The sequence below is a fragment of the Sparus aurata genome, chromosome 15, assembly GCF_900880675.1.
Source record: "Sparus aurata chromosome 15, fSpaAur1.1, whole genome shotgun sequence".
Lineage (NCBI taxonomy): Eukaryota > Metazoa > Chordata > Actinopteri > Spariformes > Sparidae > Sparus > Sparus aurata.
The window spans coordinates 11,702,369-11,721,490 of NC_044201.1; the positions used below are offsets into that span (position 1 = coordinate 11,702,369).

Below are 19,122 nucleotides of genomic sequence, written 5' to 3' on the forward strand. Positions count from 1 at the left end.
AAAAACAAACTAAAAGGACATCCGGACTGACGAAAATCACTTTTATGATGAAGATCAACAAGTTGCCTCGAGTGCGTAATTCCCATCCGAGCGGCGTTCAAGCATAATCTGCCACGCACGTGATCGACAAATCACTTCAGCTGCGAATATTTCTCATCTGTCGGGAGGAGTAAGCCCTGGAGCGTCCGCGGAGGACAGACACCGGCATCTTGTCCGACTACGGCGGGAATCAGGAGGAGACCGGCTCCATGCCTCCCCGCGTCTCCAGATGCTCGGCTGGCCGGCACATGGTAACTTTGCGCACACTGCACGCCGGGAAGAGGACAACCAGAGAAGGGATCTGAATGAACGGGACTGAGATTTATTCGTATTTCTCCTCCTCTCGCCTCCCGCGGACTGTTGTATGCGTTGTGTACCCCGCCGGCTGAAGGTGTTTCACGTAATCTGCACATTTCGACTCAGCGGTGGGCAGATCCATCACCCGAGCAGGGAGCAGCAAATGTCGAAGAAACGGAAAAGTCCTGACGACCAGGACTTCGAGGAATCCCCGCGTGCAGGATGCAGCGACCAAGGTAGGAGTAATGGTCAGAAATGACGGGGTGAGAGTTGAACCGCCGGTTTGTCGCTCCAGAGTCCAGATGCACCAAAACTGGGGTGATACCTTCAGGGTGCACAGTCTACTCAACCTTTACAGTGACATGTGACTGACTGGCGTTCAACTCTCCACTCATGTATAAGTATTTTTGATCCCTGGAAAACAATCTTATTTGACCGCTGCTGATTACTTTTTATAATCTCTCCCAGCAGAGTCACATTTGTGTGACATTAGTTGCAGAGCAGACTTGCTTTTTTTTTAGACGCAGAAGGAAGTCGAGGAAATGCAAGCTTTGGCATCTCAGGTTGTGGTAGGGCTGTCATCAGTCAGGACAAGATGTGAGAATGAACGCAGTGTTTGGTCACATCAAATAACGTTGTGTTTTTAAGTTCTTTTAGAGAAAACTTTGTGTTATTATGTGTCTGTGTCTGCACGTAGAGCAATGCCTTTTCCACGGTCATTTACGCTGTACATGTTTGTCATCATGGTAAAAAGTCAAGCATTACCTGTATCACTCGAGTCAGGTGTGGACGTAAAGAAAGAGGACGCCCGTCGAGTAATACCCTCTCAAACTTGGTTGGGCTCGGAAAGAAGAATGTAGCCCAGGCTGTCACCCATTTGTTAACCACCTAAGCCACCTCCATAATTTGACTCTTTTGCTTTTTATAGTATGTCAACTGACTTCCTCCTTTGCTCATACATTACTACTACAATACGCTACTACGACCACTAGAGGTTGCTGCCAAACGGTAAACGTAAGAATGGTTTACTTGCACAGATGAGCTTCGAGGACTGGTGATCCATTCAAAAGCACACCAAGTACTGATCACTTTGTGAGGAGGTTCACCAGAGGGGCCACGCCTCTGATCGGCCCCTCGATTGATCTGCTCTCTGCATTAAAACAGAAATAATGTTTCCCTTTGGTTTTAAGGTTGGCGCCACTTTACAAGCGTTGGCAACATGGCTACTGCTTTGACGTAGAAACCCCAGTCTCAGTGCTAGGAATGTGTCAAAGTAAACCACTGTGTTGTACTGATATGCAGGCAGACTTTGCCAGCAATGAACCGTCACAAGTCCCGGTTGGGGTACACATATTAATGGGGGAACAGGCTTTGACACAACACCGTTGCTCTCCACTGATGGACTGCTCGTTGTTCACTCTTGTTTGACCTCGGTTTCCATCACTGTCCCTCTTCTTCTTCTTTGCCGCCTCCATGAGCTGGATTCTTTTTCCACATTTTTCCCCAGTTGTTCCATCATGAGCTGGGGATAGCAGCGGGGAAAACAATGCTTCTTTCTGTTTTGGTTGTGCGATGGCAGACATACTTCCATTGTGCCATAATTCGGCCTTCATTTTTCTTCGGAAGAATCGAGCCCAGTGGCAGACCCGAACAGTGATGTGACAGAATGTGAATGTGGAAGTCCTAATCCAGACCAGGGATGCTCAAAGTGATTTAGTTTGAAATCGAAATGTGGGCAAGCTGTGGCTTCATCACTGAATGGTAAACAGGCCAGTATAAACCAAAGTCAGTCCTTTTCTTTGGAGCGTTAGGCTTCACTTTCCTCAGAGTGCCTGTGGTTTGAAAACAGCGGGTCAGCTCATCTTTTCGCTTGAAATTCAAGCGTTCCTCATTTTCAAGAGGCAGCTTTTGAAATGCCTCGATCGGAAGCGTGGCTGCTATTATGCTGGCAAACACATGACAGGAGTTGGAAGTTCAAGCATCACCTTCAAGCAGAGAATCGTGCCTGCGTGCATGAATAGTGCTGTAGCAATGGAAGCGGCCTACGTGAGGACTGGTGTGGTGTTTCCTTTGCATCACATTATTCAAAGTTGAAAATCCATTAACATATGGGTCACTCCATACCAACTCGCTCAAAATCCAGAGCTTTTCCCAGTTCATGTCATGGATTTTGTCAAAGAAATTCATGTAGAAAATTCTATTAAATTCATGCGATCATCCATAATCCAGAAGCCAAACTCTCAGAGCTAAATGTAAGCAAGTTTGTGGTTCTTTGTATGTGTATTCTAAACCCCACCAAGCGCTTATTTTTCAGTAGATTGGGGTAAAATATCCAAGAGACACCGAGGAAACTTGGCGAAGTGTTTTCATTTGAATAGTTATTGCTGTATGGTTACAGTAATCAAATACATAACATTTTCAAAAACTCATATCTCCACTAGTTTTCTCTTTCTTTTAACCAATGGTGTTTCTGTGTAGGATTAATGTAGTTCTGTCACTTATTGGTTCCTGAATAAGAAACTGATTGCCACAGATTTCCTTGAAACCTTTTTTTAAGTGTTGACATTATATATATATATACATATATATATATATATATATATATATATATATATATATATATATATATATATATATATATATATATATATATATATATATATATATAAAAAGATGTCTTATCACTCCTTGATCTCTTCTGTTACATTCGGTGGCTTTTCTTCATCTGTAGATGTTATTACTGTGTTGACGTCAAGGTTATCTATCAGTGTGATACCTGCTGAGCTTGTTTTTCATTACGCTCTGGAAATATATTACATTGCATTACATCTCGAAATGGCCTGATTTGTTGGATACTAGATGATGTCATGCTGTTCTCTGCGTCCGGACAAAATATTAATCTTACTTCCTCGCACATGCAGTGCTCCGATACACATAATGGAAATTTCAACATGACTTTTTAAATGACAACCCCTGACATGAACTGGTGTGACTGCCTTTTTGGATTGTAGTTTTTTTTAGTCCTATCAGCACTACAAACAAAATATCATGGAAAAGATATCTAAAAACTTTGACGAATAAAATCCCATATTTCTACATATCTGCAACTGGTGGTACACATTTCGCAACCTGACCTTTAAACACCTCAATATAAACTCATAGACGCAGTGCAGGACTTACCGTAAACAGTATGGCGTCCTCGGGCCTGCACACTTGTGTGTTTGTACTGAAGATGTGACCTGTTTGTATCACAGTCTTTGGCTCCGCATCTTTTTGGGCCCATTCCCAAACCAGAGTTTCCCTTGGCTAACGCGGAAGGAGAGACGGGCGCTTCCTTCTCCGACGGTGCTGGCATCTGTGACTACTTGGGGGGTACACACCCACTGAACCCCTCCCACTCAAGATTCTCTCATCCCGCGTGCTTTCATGTACGACGGCAGCAATGCATTTTTACATCCCGTCGTCAAAGCAAATGTAGATCTGATCACAAAAAAGTGATTTCTGAGGGAAGTAGAAAGACATGTATAATCTTTTGCTCATCTAAGAGCAACTATTAAAGGGTATCATTGTAAATAAGAGCTTGATACCCCATGCAACTCATCTGGTGGGTCTAGTTCAGTCAGCCGAATGCTTTAAACGAAACCATCTTGAAATGAAATTAAACCATTTCATGATACAATCTGATCTGCTGTTTGAGCCGAAACAACAGACAAATGCAATAAATCTGTGTTGTGCATCATGAACAGAATCTGACAACTAGCTCCAGTCACTATGGTGCTGTCACTGTAGCTGCTCCATTCACTGTCGCCTCCGGGTGCCTGAGCTCGTATTTTCTCATGGAGATCGTTTTTGTTCGCTCACATGTCCATGGCGAGGCCAGGAGGGGAGGTGTAGAAACAGGGGCATTGAGATTCATATCAGGACCACAAAGCGTGTTTTGTCTTGCCTCTTGGTGTGCAGCCTGGACCTGTCGATTACAGGTCCCTGGCTTACCCCCCACCCGGCGGCCACCACCACAGCTGGTCAACAGCCACGAGCTACTGCAACTGACCAGCTCTCCTTTCATGAGCCTACAGTAGATATGGTATGGTGCCAAGTGAGACATGAACCTTTGAATATATTGAAAATTTGAGTAGCAAAGTGAGAACGTTGAGCTGTAATCTTGTACAATGCTCTGTCAACTTAATGCCACAATAATGAAATGAGACAGAATGGACACTGGGGATGCAACAGAAATGAAAGGGAAATATACTTTTATTTTTTTTTTTATCAGATATTGGCCAAGTGTTCCATTAAGAAATAAAGGATTCACTGTAGCCTTTCTCTGACCAATGGTATGGACAACAAAAATACAACTAAAAAGCTTTTTCAGTGGCGTTAGCGCTAAGCATTAGCTTTGACATATCAGGACATTAGCTTTATTATTGTGGGCTTTCAATAGTTTTACCTTTCAAACGCTTACTCCAGAGACAAGCGAGACGGTGGCATTGTCTGCATTTCATCACGAGACCTACATACATGTTGGCTTTGCACATAAAGAGACCCTGCCACAGTGCTTTTGGTGCATCACTGCATATGACCCAACTAATCTATGATGAAAATAGATGCCAACTGTTTTTTAATAAACAATTGGTGCAGTTTCATCATACATCAGTCGACCAGTCAGCCTGTTATCAGCTGATACTGACTTATCACATGTATCGAATATCTTGTCCAATACGCACCTATATGAAAACTTAAAAAAAACAAACAGATGTAGAACATCCTGCCTCCATTACATATATAATAGAATAGAATAGAGTAGAATAGAATAGAGTTATTGTCATTGTTTAAAAAAAAATTAAACGTCGTCATCATAAGTGTTTGGTAACCTAATTTAGCCTCACACACACACAGATACACATATACACAAATATATATAAAATTATATATATGTCACAGATGTATACAGATAAGATATAGATTGGCCAATATGTATTTTGCACAGACATCAATTACATATTTTAATGGCAGTATCAGCATCAGCTTTTAGTTGGACTCTACCTCAAATTAATGAGCTAAACATATACAAAAATGCACAAATTGCTCTGGCTACTCTTTTCATGTTTTGACAAACATAAGCAATTGGAACGCAATTTATTATCTGTTATACTAGCAAGGACATTTCTATTCACTGGTTCAAAACTGGTAATTAAATGTAAAGAGTGCAACTGGAAATTGATCAGATATATGGATTTAAGATCAGTTCATGGATCGGTGACCTCAGTCCTATATTTGACACTCATACAATTTATTCTACATTCAACGATATCGGCCCCCCGATACAGATATTGGATCAGAATCGGCCCCAACTTCATAATATGGTATTGAACATATTTGGTTTTATACAAAACAAACAAATAGTCCAAAGCAGCTCAAGTAAAGCCACAGAAATGACTCTAAACACACCTCTTTACTGATGGTCGATAAAACCAGCAGGATTATTTCTTTAAAGGGCACTTATATGGTGGATAGGGGATAACAATTAACCGTGCCATCATCAGTTTTCTTGAATCAGAGCCTTTAGAGGAACAAAAAGAGCCTGTTCCTGCAAGACAGGAGGTCAGCACGTCCAAGGCCAGTTAAGAGTCCCTCTTTCATCTTGAATTCAGACTGTTTGGAGAATAGTTCCAGATCTTGTGGATTGGTTTTGTCCGCATAGATTAAACTGAGGAGCAGCTCAGCGTCACACACTGGCATGGTTTTCCAGCGGTGCACCATGTGTGTCTCTTTAGCTTGGCACTGTGCCCGCGATGCTGAAAAACTGTGGAAGCGCAGCCGAGGCTCGCGGGGCTCTTTGACGTCACAGAGCATTTAGTGTATAAACCACATGCAACCTCACACACATTCAAACACTCGCAATTTCTCGTGAATATTCTTATCTTAGTTCCCCTCTGAGGACAATGGAGCTCAGATGCTTCACTTTATGAGCTTTAGACTGACTGGAAGGAGCTCAGCTTGTACAAGATCACCTCTTAGTGGTCTCAATGTGAGTTGCAGGTCACAGCCGTCCACACAAAGATTTGCACAAGGAAAGAATCCTACATTTCTTCGCATCGTTATTTGTATTTTATTTTCAGAGTTTTCACATTTTTAGATTTATGTTGACCTTTGCCCTCCCTTAAAATTGACTCAAGTGACTAGATGCCTCCATCAGACAGACAGACACTAGGTGGGGCTAAAGTATAACTATGGAAAGGCAGGGAGCGGTATCAGAGACGTTCACCATGGAGCAGACAACCAGCAAACTCTGGATTAAACATTTCAGAAAATTATTATTATCTTTAGCAGACTTGTTAGTGACTGACGAAAGGGTCCTCAAAACTGATAGATTTACCTGATCCTCTGATGTCAAAAGGTGTTTTAACATCACAGCTGTTTGTGACAGCAGAAGGCAGGAATTAGAAAAACAAATACATTTGATTGTTTAAGAGAAGTCATTGTTGTAACGTTATACTGAGGTTACTGATTTTCAATTTCACAATTTCAGACTGCAGTGCTGAACAACATGAAGTCCGATTCTGGACCAAACAATTGGATCTTAAAACACTAAATCAGGAAAATGAAGTTCTTGAAATACTGAGCATGAACACAGTGCAACAGTCTCAAGTTGGATGTGTGAGTAAGGGTCTGGGCCGGTGTGTGTTTGCGTGTTTAGTTCATGAATGGATTGTGACCATGTGTTATCAGTAAACAGGAAGACCTGATGTCTGGCTGCTCGGCCGTCTTGGCCCGTTCTGATGGCTGCTGTGCGGACAGATTGACAGACCCGTACGTCAGCACCCATATTTCTCACCTATGATTCACACAGACTTTGTTTGGCTTCTGATGAGAGCCGCAGGCAGCCACTTTACCACTCGTCCCCGCAGCCACTCCCCAAATTGTTGGAGCTCAGTATGGAGCTCTCCCTCTCTCTCTCTCTTGTTCTGTCTTAATTTCTTTTCTGATACGCAGAATATATTTATAACAACTCATAAAAATGTTGTTCATCAGTACCAGTGTTTTTTACACCCCATGTAGCTTCTCACTGCATGGAACTGAACAAAACTAAAGATAAAAAAAACTACAATTTAAACATTTGAATGTTGTTTTTTTACATGAGAAACACATTATTTGGATATTATGGATATTAATTAAATTGTGTTGTAATACTTGAATATTTCATAATAATTGAATTGGTCTTTGTACAGATTTTGCAATTTTTCTAATATTATTAGAAACTACATTTAAATATGAATTAATTAATTCTTCCTCTTTGCCCTTATACAATGAAAGCTTGTTAGGAAAGTTTTCAAATTTCAAAAAATTAATTAAAAAATAGTTTTAGTTTTGTAAATGTTAACTGTGCAGCTGTGTCGGAGATCATTCCCTCTTGATGCGTCCACGTCTAATGCTCGCACCTGACTGTGTACACACCATCACAAGTAGCACACACACACACACAAACACACTGACAGGCGGTGTGACATCACTCAGCTGTAATTAATGATCCGACTGTGTGTTTGAGAGGCTTCCGATTGCCAAGGAGGCTGTTAGCAACCAGTGCAGGGATTTTTACAGATAGTAGTAACTTATCATATTGTGAGTGTGTGTGTGTGTGTGTGTGTGTGTGTGTGTGTGTGAGGTAGAGAGCAGAGTGATGGTTTGATGGGGAGCTGATGAGGTCATGGCTCATGTCTCCTTGCTTGCGTCATCACCTATAGGATGTGACTCCCGCCGGCAGAGCTGCAGCTGCTGCTCTGCTTGTTGAGCTAGAAGCAACACACAATTTAAAAAAAAAAAAACAACAACCCTGAAACACTTTTTAGCTCAAATACTGATTAAAGAACGATCACACCAGCAGACGTTTAATTTACCTGATGAAAAATAAACATGTGTAATAAGCTGAAACAATAGGATTCGCATTTTTCCATTTTCCGTTCCGGTTGGATAACGTTTTGCAGCTGTCCCGCTGCGCCAGTGGTGCTCAACACGTAACGGCAGGTGCCCACTCTCATGCGCACATGTGAAGAGACACGTTTGACCTCCCATTTCAGCCCGCAGTTTTACAAGATTGCACAGTGAAGCGTTTTACATGGCTGAGTGACGTCAGCAGAGCCGATGAGTGCCGTTTGTTTTGTCCTGTTATGTTTGTGTTTGTTTGTTTTTTTGCTCTCTCTCTCTCTCTCTCTTTCCCCTCCGCAGACCCTCTGACCGCATGCTTATCATCATCGTCATCATGGTCATCCTCTCTAGAATTACGGATGTGATAATCTAGGTCAGAAGTGGTGCCAACAGAAACACTGCCCGCTAATCTGAGCATCCGGGATTTGCATGTGTGAGAGATGCAGGAGTGTGTGTTGTGTTTGTAAATGCTGGGTGTGTGTTTTTGTGATTTTTTTCTTTTTTGCATATTGTGAAAGAACTATTACTGTTTATATGACCAGACTGCCCTTAATTTCTTTATAGGACTTTATTGCCAAAGACCACAGTAAATCTACTTTTTGGAGGGGGATCCTTAATTCATCAGTTAATATTTAAGTACACTTAGAGCTAATTGTCAAAAATACTTCAGATATACTGTCAGAAATTTAGCACAAATAGAGTGTATATGAGGCTTTATTAGCTGTGATACTTGATATTGGCATGTGCATCAGGTATCAGGCTATTAGCTGCATTTACTTAAACCCCACTACATTCACGAGATCATTAGCAGCGTGATTGTTGTCAAAGGTGCAAAGAATAATAGCGTAAGGAAAAATCCTCCTCACTTTTCTCTGTGCTTTTATTTGAATTTAGGGAGTGAAATACACGTCTGCCGGCGCTGATTTAAATGCCATTGAAAGGCACTGTACGCTGTAATAGCGTAATGCACATAAATTACATTTTACCTTGTGTGTGTGCATGCGTGTGTGTCTGCGTGTGTGTGTGTGAGGCAGGCATAATTTGTGCCAGCTCTGTGACGTAGAGGACATGAGGCCCAGGCGGGTGCTGTGAGTGGCAGTAACAGCGTCTCCAGCTCGAGCCTGCCCCGTCTCTGACTTCATTGGCTCCAGCTCTGACGCAGATACACCCACCGACAGACCACCCCCACCCCACCTACCCACCCACCCCCGCTGCGCCCCCCCCACCCCCACCCCCCGCACACTTCTTTCATCACAGCTTTTTTTTTTTTTTCACCCATTTAAATGTTTCTTCTTTTCTTTATTCATGTGCTTCTTTCTGCAGTTCCCTCCACTGCAGCGCTCCGGCACATCACATATCTGCACCACCTGTCCGTTGTGCGCTCTCTTTTTCTTTCTCCCGCGCGTTGATAGGAGCCTTATCAACGTTTTCTTTCATTTTGTTTTCTCGCCATATTATCCACGCTAATCCCCCCTTTGCTTTTGAATTCAATTGTGCAGTGCGGGGCTCTGAATCACGGCGAGCCACTGAGAGCATTAGAGGTGTTATACGGTCACATTAAATTTGTCAGCATGTGGCACACGAGCAGAAGAAGGCTTCCACTGTTTCAGGCGACCGCTGCAGTTCAACTGTTGAAACGCTCAGTGAAATATGGTCATCGCGGATCACGTCATGACATTTTTCCACCCACTGCACAGTGCAGTTCTGTTGAGCGTGTCGTGCTGAGCAGGCTTTGAATAAACAATATATTGGCGGCAGATTAATAAAAACGCTTCAAAAAATTGGTTAAATCTGTCTCACCCACAGCTTTGATGTCTACAAATTACTAATAAACTAAAACATTTGAGTATTTAATAACTTAAAGTATAACTGTTTGTTTTTTGTAGCGTCAGTCTCTTCTTAATATGAAGAAGCTCCGTAGCGTAGGATTAAAATGGCCTCAAGAACTGTATTTCCATACTGTACACAGGTCATTTAGCCTGATACCATTCGGCCAGAGTTGCACTGCTGCATGGTCGTCCACATCGTCTGCTGACAGTGTGTCGACTCGTCTCTGAATTCAGGCAGAGGAATTCTGGCAGTGCTCTGAATTTACAAACGCTTCATTTTGCAGTCAGAGTAAGCTCTGCTGCTCTGAGTGCTGCCTCACAAACCTACGTCACCAATGTTTGGATGCTTTTTTTTTTTTTTTTTTTTAAAAGGCTACAGTGACCTTTTTTCAGGTTGCAATGTTGCAGGAAAACACCCATCAGCTACCAGGGGTGCTACAGGTCGCCCTGACCTTTGACCTCCATGTAGATGAATCCCTGCAGGGATTAAATAATTAATCATACAGAATTTGAACATTTGCTTATGAGGCTGATGCAAAATTAAACGTCTGTCTACTTTTCCTGAACCTCCTGACCTGAAGCAGATTTTAAAGGGAAGGAATAATGGCATATAAACTATTACCAAAATAACCAAAAGAAAGTAGTTTTTGTTTTGTAGATCAGGCCATCAACAGGGACACTAATATAATAATACATTAATAACCATAATTAAGAAATGGTCAAGTTATAGTTAATTGTAGTTCAGTTAATAGTTGTTTCACCGTTAAAAATGAACAATGGAATACTGTCAACCATTTTTAAGCAATTGTAAAGGTTTATGAACATCAGTTGTCGCTTTACAGTAAACCAATGTTTTTGTTAACAGTAAAATAACTATTAACTAAAATATGATAAACTACAGATGTACAGTTTATTGATGAATGCAATCGTAAGGTATACTTGTTGTGATTGCTGATCCCCACTGGGTAGCAAACAAAGTGTCTTGCCTTGTTGGGCTTCACTACGGCAATGTTGGCATGTTCCTACACCGGAACAATCATTTGATTTGTTGATGGAATTGATGGCCAGAGCTTCAAAGCAAATGCAAAAAGGACACAATCACTAGCTATCACTTACCACTAAAGTCGTCGTCGGGATAAAATGTTGGCAGTTAATGTTTCATCAAACCACTGATACACTCTCATCTGTTTCCCTATTAGACAATGTACCGTATTGGCATTCCTACAGAATATGTCATATCACAATAACATTAAATGTTAATGACCTGACTTTCATATCGGGAGGTGCACAGGATAGTGTTCGAACTATAGGCAAGAAGCCAGTGACCACAGTCTGAGGCTGTGTGAAACCACTGGATATTTTTAAGGAGACCTCAGAACAATTTCCAGCTTATGTTTGTGGCGACCAAACATTGTCCTAACCCTGACCAAGTGGCTTTTACACACCTAAAATCAGATGTTAAGCATAGTTTTGTCACAATATACAATTGAAACCAGAGAAATGTAAAGTATCAACATATCATTCGATTGCAAAAACGTACATTGGTGTAATTTATTCTGGCGATTGGGTTGCAAGACTCTACCTTAAAAATAACAGATAACAGAATTTGCAATTTTACAGGTCACATATTGTTGCTGTTGTTTTTTGCTTGACCTTGACTGACTGAACCACTGTCGGTTTGTTGGGTAACACGACCAAATAGTTTTGTTTCCTAATCGTAACCAAGTAGCTTTGTTCCCTAACGCTTACCAAGTACTTCTGTTGCCCAACTTTAACAAGAGGCTCGTCATACTGGAGATGCTGGATGTGCAGAAGCCTGCTTCCTTCGCCTGCTGCAAAGAGCAGCAACATTGTTATGTGTCTAAGATATCTGCGGAGGAAGCAGAGCAGACAGCAGAATCCTATATCCCATAATAAACCATAATGGAAAGAACAGGACCGAGTTACAAATGAGATCAGTCATCCAATCAGCTCCACCCCAAATGTAGGACCTTCATCCTCCTCAGGTTCCCTGAACACGCTGTTACTGTCAGTGAGTCCATAAAAGGCAACCTTCACCAGATCAGCCTGTTTCCTGTTGACAAGCAGCTCTGCGCCTCTTCTGGAGGGACATGCAAGCAGCTGAAGAGCCAAGTTTTATTAGTGGACACTTGCCCTTGGGGACACAGCATGTATTCCCTGCTGGGTAATCTACACAGTGCTTCCATTGATGTGACAATGCTGACAAAAATCAGCCTGTTTTTAATGGTTCCATTGCACTCAACTCTTAATTTCCTGTCATCGTGTTCACCACATGGAAGGAAGTCCTCCAAGAAGCAAGCGAGCTAGTACATGTGGCAGCTGGTTAGATGCGCGGATGCCCAGGTTCATCTGCCGCCGGACACTCCAGCTACTCCTGAATGTTTTTGTTTTGTTTTTTTGCCCACGCAGCATCATCTATAAATTCCTGAGTGTTTTAAGTGTACATTTGGATCTCATTGAGAGCTTGGATCCAGGTTCAGCTTTATTGCAAAAAGAAGGCAACCATAAAAGCTTCTGTTGCATAACCGAAAAATTCCACAGATCATCTGGTCGAATAGAAAATCAATCTGTTTCAGCTTAATACTTCCACAGACGAAAACATCATAGTTAATAAACCTATCAATTTTGCATTTACAGTGACGGTAGCCCCAGATCAGATCGCTTTAAGGAACTCATATGTACATACCCTGGACTTGATGGTAAACCAGGGTAGTGACCATCCCCATAAATATCATGGTCTATTTTGATAACCCGACACCCTCTGGATGGCACAGCGATGACATCACACCATCTCATATGCACTCAGACAGGCTGAGTGAGGAAAAATCTCAGGAGACATGTGATGCATAGAAAAGCCTTCAAACCACTGCATTCATACTTCTTTGTATTCTCCCAAAACAATCGCCAGAGTGTTGACAATGTACGTTTCTGCTCATACATATAACACGCACCATACAGGAGGCCATCATCAAAACAAAATAAAAATAAAGCTTGCAGAGTGCATCAGTCCTATGTTTAGTGCAATAGTCAGTATAGTTGAAAATCTGCATAGAGAGGGTGATGAGGGTCGACCGAGATGGCTTCTGCCCTGTGAGTGACTCTGATCTGATAAAAACACGGCCAAGATCATTCAGGTTAGTGCCAACGTTTAGTTTTTTTTGGCAAAGTTGAACAACATTTCCCATCCTATTTTTGTAGTAACTCGATAAAAACACGGCAGGAAATCCTGAGGTCTCTTTAAAAATATCCAGTAGTTTTCTCACTTTCAAATGTTGTAACACAGTCTTGTGGTCACTGGCTTGGCAGCCTTTCCCCTGCAACTCCACCAGCATTCCCTCCACCTCCTGATTAAAAAAAAAAAGTCAGGTCGTGAAAATGTAATACGAGTGTGACGTGACAAATTTTTGCAGAAGTGTCAACATGGTGTGTATGGCCATGAGCAGTACAAAAGTGGATGTATCAGTAGTGTGCAGAAATGTTTGCTGCCAACATTTTATCCTGGTGACTAGGGTGGTTCTCCCTTATGGTCTGGGTTGTCATTTTATTTGAGAAGCAACAGCAACAAAGGGATTGTTAGCTGAAAAGCTACAATCTAAAGACAGAGTTTCTAATACTAACTTGGTCTTGTAAGGTCCGATTCTCGCATTTCATTTTATGTGAATTAATACAGCACATGCAATGTTTGATGTAGTGACTTGCTGATCATTTTGAATATAATGTATTTATACAGGGCAGCTGTGGTCTCTGGATGGTCTGTAGTGATCTATAAAGTTATTCACTTTGGAAAAATTCAAATGTAGAGTGTAAAGTCTGTATTTTCAATGGACAACTTCTTATTACTACTAATTTGTGCACTTTTATTTATGATTACTGTGTTCAAAATATAACACTTTAATGATATATCCCCCCCCTGCCATTTTTGTTCTTGCCTTTGATATATAAACACGCACATACACAGATACACACAGACGAACTGATACTCTTTCATTATGATGATCATTGCGGGATCATTTTGTGCAAGAACACAGCCAAGACAAGAGCAACACACGCTGCATCTGGTTGCAGAACACTAACTGTGTTACATAAGTTCGTCATAGACAATCTCAGGAAAGGTGAGAGGAGGTGAACAAGAGTGAACAATGAGATTAATGGCTCTGATGTGTGAGAAGAAGAAATAAAACAGAAAGAGGTTGAGAACATTGAGCGGTAAACAAAGATGTCATCTTTTCTCCGGGGACTGTGAGGATGTCTGAGCGAGCAACAAACCTCTCCTCTGGGTATGTCTAATATACTACAGTGTGACAGCCGTTATTCAAAATGGCAATTATTAAGACGACAGAGGGCAGGTAATGATGTGCTGTGATTTGTATTTCCATTAACTTGAATTATGCACCTATCCCACATTTGTCCTAATGGATCACAGTGCAATGACGTCCATTGACGTCACGTTTTAGATGATCCGCATTGCAGTCGCATGCAAATGTGTGCATGCCAGGCTCTGTGTAAATGTGGAACCTCTTTTTTCATGTTTTATTATTATTGCATTTTCCAATGAGTAAGAGTAAACAGAGGCAGTAATATGCTCATTGGTTGCTGAACTAGTTGCGAGCCAAGCTGTGAAGATGTGCATAACTCCCTCAGCCCCCCAGGGACCCTGTATTTTCATGGGCCTGCCTCTGACGTCAATGCTCCGGCTGTCCTGTGGATTGTCAGAACAGACTATTCAGTTGGGGGGAGGGGACTGGAAGTCTCTGTGGTGTGTGTCTGCCGCATGTGATGTGTGTGTATGTGTGTGTGCGTGTGCCTGTGTGGATGCAAGTACACTCCTGTGTCTGTGTGTGTGTGTGTGTGTGTGTGTGTGTAGATGTGTTCATGCTTGCTTGCATGTGATCTGTAAATGTTTCACTTACATCTGGGGCGTGTGTGCGTGTGTGTGTGAGTGCAGCGTGCAAAAAGCTTGTACAGTGCCTTGAATCAGAAATGTGCTTAAGTGGATGAGGTCTGTAATGTGGGGGGGGGGGTTGTGTGTGAACAAGCGCACACACGTCTGAAGATGTGCAGCTCTTCTGTTGGGAGACAGAGGCCGTAGTCATCAGGAGGATGTTTGCTAAAAACAGCCGAGAGGGGAAGAACAGTTAAGCATGGCTGCCGAGCACTTCGCTCTTCAGTCAGCTGTTGATCCCCCAGCGGACGATGCTAAAGCTGCTCTTTCACCGACAGCCACAGGAACCTGCCGCATGTGACACACGCGTCCCATGTTAAGACAGATGAGATTTCAGCATCTTTCATCATCACCTTTTTTGATTTCCATAAATTTTCTCCGTAACACACATGCTATCCATTCACAGATGGATATGGGATTTCGGTGGCAGGATGATGTTGACAGAGAAAAGAGTGCGCACTGCCTGTCCAAATTGATACAGATCAAGCCGGAGAGAGCCCTGGCGGACATTTTGAGGTTTTCTTGGGTCTGTGGTGCTGGGTTCATTTCATTCCAACTGTAACTGAATAACTGAATTCTGAAAAAGAGAGATAGTTTGACGCAGATTTAGCCCCAAAATCCATCTGTTGACCTGTGTGTCCGCCTGTGATCTTCTGTAAATATATATTTATTCCGTTGTTTTTTTACCGCTGTCAACCAGGACTCAAATGCAATGCTTACGTATGCATTTCTAATTCCATGTTAGTCCTTTAGTTAACATTTCATACAGATATATAACTTCTTTACTAAAATTATTCTACAGCTATAGTTATTGTCAGGGGTGGGACAAAATATCTATACAGCAATGCATTGTATGTCTTTTTTCTTGTGATAGGACTATCGATGCACTGACGACAAATACTAACATTTTTATTAAAACACTGGACAGTGTTTTAGTCAGACAACTGGACTTATCAGAGTCACTTCTTCATGACACCTTGTGGTGTAAACATCTGTAAACTTAAAATACACTGATAGAAAAGATTTTAGGCATCTTTAATTGTTACTGTCCTTTCAAAATGTTTACTTCGCTGCTGTTTTGTTCTCTGGCAGTTCGGCCTTTCACCAGTTTATGGCTATTTTACATTGGAGTGATGGCACATATGGGCATGGACAAGAGATAGTCTGCCTTTGTATGATGTTTATATCTCATTTCATGTGAATTTCTGTATTTCTGTATTTGTATTCTTCAGTCAGACATATTTATATATTTTTTGATGATTGTCTTGTGACGCTATTGTGACGGCAACATTTCGCGAATCGCATCGCATTGCTTTGTGAGTGACTCTGTGATTCCTAACCCTAGTTTTCAGTTATTTTGCAAATGAATGCTTTTTCTCTGTCCTGTTTTCAGTTTCCATTTAGTTTCACTTCTAACGTGAATTTAAGCATAAATTATGCAAATGTCTCACATGGTAACGTAGTGATGTCAAGAAGTCACAGGATTAAAGGCGGGGCTACTGACGAGGTGTTTCAGGAGGAGTGTTTTCTGTGGGAGAGAGGAGCTTCTGTTGGTGCGGACTTTGACCTTTTTATTCTTCATGCACAAGATAAAACACAGAACGGGAAAAAAACAAAAAGCATAATAGGTCTCCTTTAAGCCTTTGATAAAAATCCCAAATTTAATGTCCTCACTGTTGCGAGGTATCGTAGTTGGAAACTCCAGTATTGCAACATACTTAATTATATTGAAATAAATGAAGAAGCCATAAAACTGAGGGTTGTCTTGTGAATATTACCACAATTAAATTAAAATGGATTGGATTTGATTAAATTGAAATTAGATGGAAATATTTATCAGGGTCTTTAAATGTCAGGATCGAATTAGCGAGCTGATAAACTAGAACTTCAGTAGCCCACCAGAGATGCCAGGCGGCTCTCCAGCAGCGACGTGTCCCTAACAATTTGCAGCTTGCTTTGTGCACTTAAAATAGTACAGGAAACATCTGACGGCTCGAGATTTGCTGGGATCATTCTGTGGCTTTTGTATCTTTATCTAACATGTGTCTCACATATACATAAAATCAAACAGAATGCATTTTTTTGTAACTGTGTGCAAAGACGAAGAATGTAGCTGTCTGTGTTGATAAGGCCGTCACCTTAGTACAATTCATGTCAGTGGTTTAAGCACGTTTCATACCAGGCGGACACATCCAAACATAGCTATAATATCTGTTTGATTTTACAGCTCAGGCCGGTCAGTTACTTCCTGTTATGTAATAATTACATCCAAAAAAAAAATGGTCGGTCTACCGCTTCGGAGAGCCGCAGATCAGAAGGGTTCACTGGGGGGTCACACGCAGGGTCGTGGCGTCCCTTGTGATCTACCGCGTTCGCTATAAGTTCGACATCCATATCCGTCTCACATAATCTCATAAAACGTCCAGCCATGAACTTCGCAGGGAACAGTTTTAAGTGTGTGTTTTCTGTCTGAAGGCAAGGAGGTGAGCCCTGAACGAGCAGACAGAGCTTCATCAACTCAGCGCCATGAAATATTTTTACTTAAAGCTGCACTATGTAGGTTTGGGGAAGAAGTGTTAATCAGAAGAGAAAGATCTTCACTGGCTGATTTTCTTATGCCGAAACCAGCTAAACAAACAAACTCTCTTTTTATTTTCAGGACTGAATAAGCACACTGACCTTGAAGACAATTTTTACTTTGACTATATTTGGCCGATCCTGCACCTTTCTAGCTTCAGGCAGTGTTCTGTGGAGCTTATTTTCCTCTGAGAACAACTTGTTTATTCAGTTATGGAAAAGTTAAATAGTTCTTGATTTTGTATTTTTACCTCACTTATAATGTAAATCTTAAAATTCTGAGATTGAATTTCTTCTGCACAACTACATAGTGACCCTTTAACCTTGTAATTTTCATAATCAGGCTAAAATGTCCTGATTGTCCATGGGATTAAAGCCATGAAAATAGGAGCGTATAGACAAATCTTTCAGATCAAGATACCATCTATGGGATACATTCTGTATGTATCCTACAATAAAAACCCTGATCATTTGTTTCACATTGATGGTTTTATTACACCTTTATTATTTATCAGCCATCGCCTCCCAAATACCTGGGCAACGGGAAATATAATCAGACAGACAACACGTACGACACTTAAAGGTATCATACAGGCAGCTTCGTGCGTGTGAAATACGCTGACGCAGGTCGTTTCTCCACTGAAGGGCTTCTCTCGCGGAGCTAAAATGGAAGGAGCGGCGACAGAGTGTGTCAGAGAGAATCCATTATGTTATACGTGACCTCTGAATGGACCAGCTGCTCCGGAGTGTAGGAATGCCAGTGATTGATAGCGCACATGCTGACGTAACCCGCCACAGCTCCCCCCACACCTCCCCCCTCTCGATATGATCAGTATGTAATGCTGCTGCGGCCGTGAGGGAGTCTGGCACACGTTATGCTGTATCATGTTGCCGACTCGGAGCTGTTTAGGTGCAGCGTGAGCGCTGATAACGCGGGCGCACGTCGACAAAGGTTGTGGAGATAGGGAGCTCACTTAATTTGGAATGGATTCAAACGGGAGTGATTCCCATGCATGTGTGTTTCACCTGAACCAAGATTTGTACGCCTGCCGTGTACGTGTGGCCCACGGCACAGTGAGTGAGTTGAATGCCGGGATCGTTTTGCTCCGCAGATGTCCCTTAAATGAATTAGCGTGTCTCTCTCTCTCTCTCTCTCTCTCTGCATGGATATTATCAGTGGAAATATAAACATGAGTGGTGATGCATTCCTAAGGCAGAAACTGTACAGTTACAGGAACTGTGGCCTTAAGACGTCAGAGAGAGTGTTCAAACTGATACAGGAAACGCCTCCACTAACACTTTAATTTGAAAACAATAAAAAGTCAAGAGGAGAAAACAAAATCCAACATCTCGACTGTGCCACTTTGTAGCCAAATGATGCTTCGGCACTCTGTTTTCAGCTTCCATTGTTTTTGCTTTTTTTCCAGTCAGCGCACAATGTAAAATATTCATCTGGTTGACCTGGATTTGAGGTTAACTAGATTATATTTTTTA

General features: G+C 41.8%; 1 protein-coding gene across 1 annotated transcript in view; it reads left to right on the forward strand.

Moving 5' to 3' along the window:
* Window positions 1–344: 344 nt before the first annotated feature.
* Window positions 345–19,122, forward strand: part of pde10a (phosphodiesterase 10A) — a 71,690-nt gene continuing 52,912 nt past the window's right edge. The window contains 2 exon segments of the mRNA XM_030441647.1: window positions 345–386; window positions 389–572. Of these exon segments, the coding sequence (XP_030297507.1) occupies window positions 345–386; window positions 389–572 (226 nt within the window).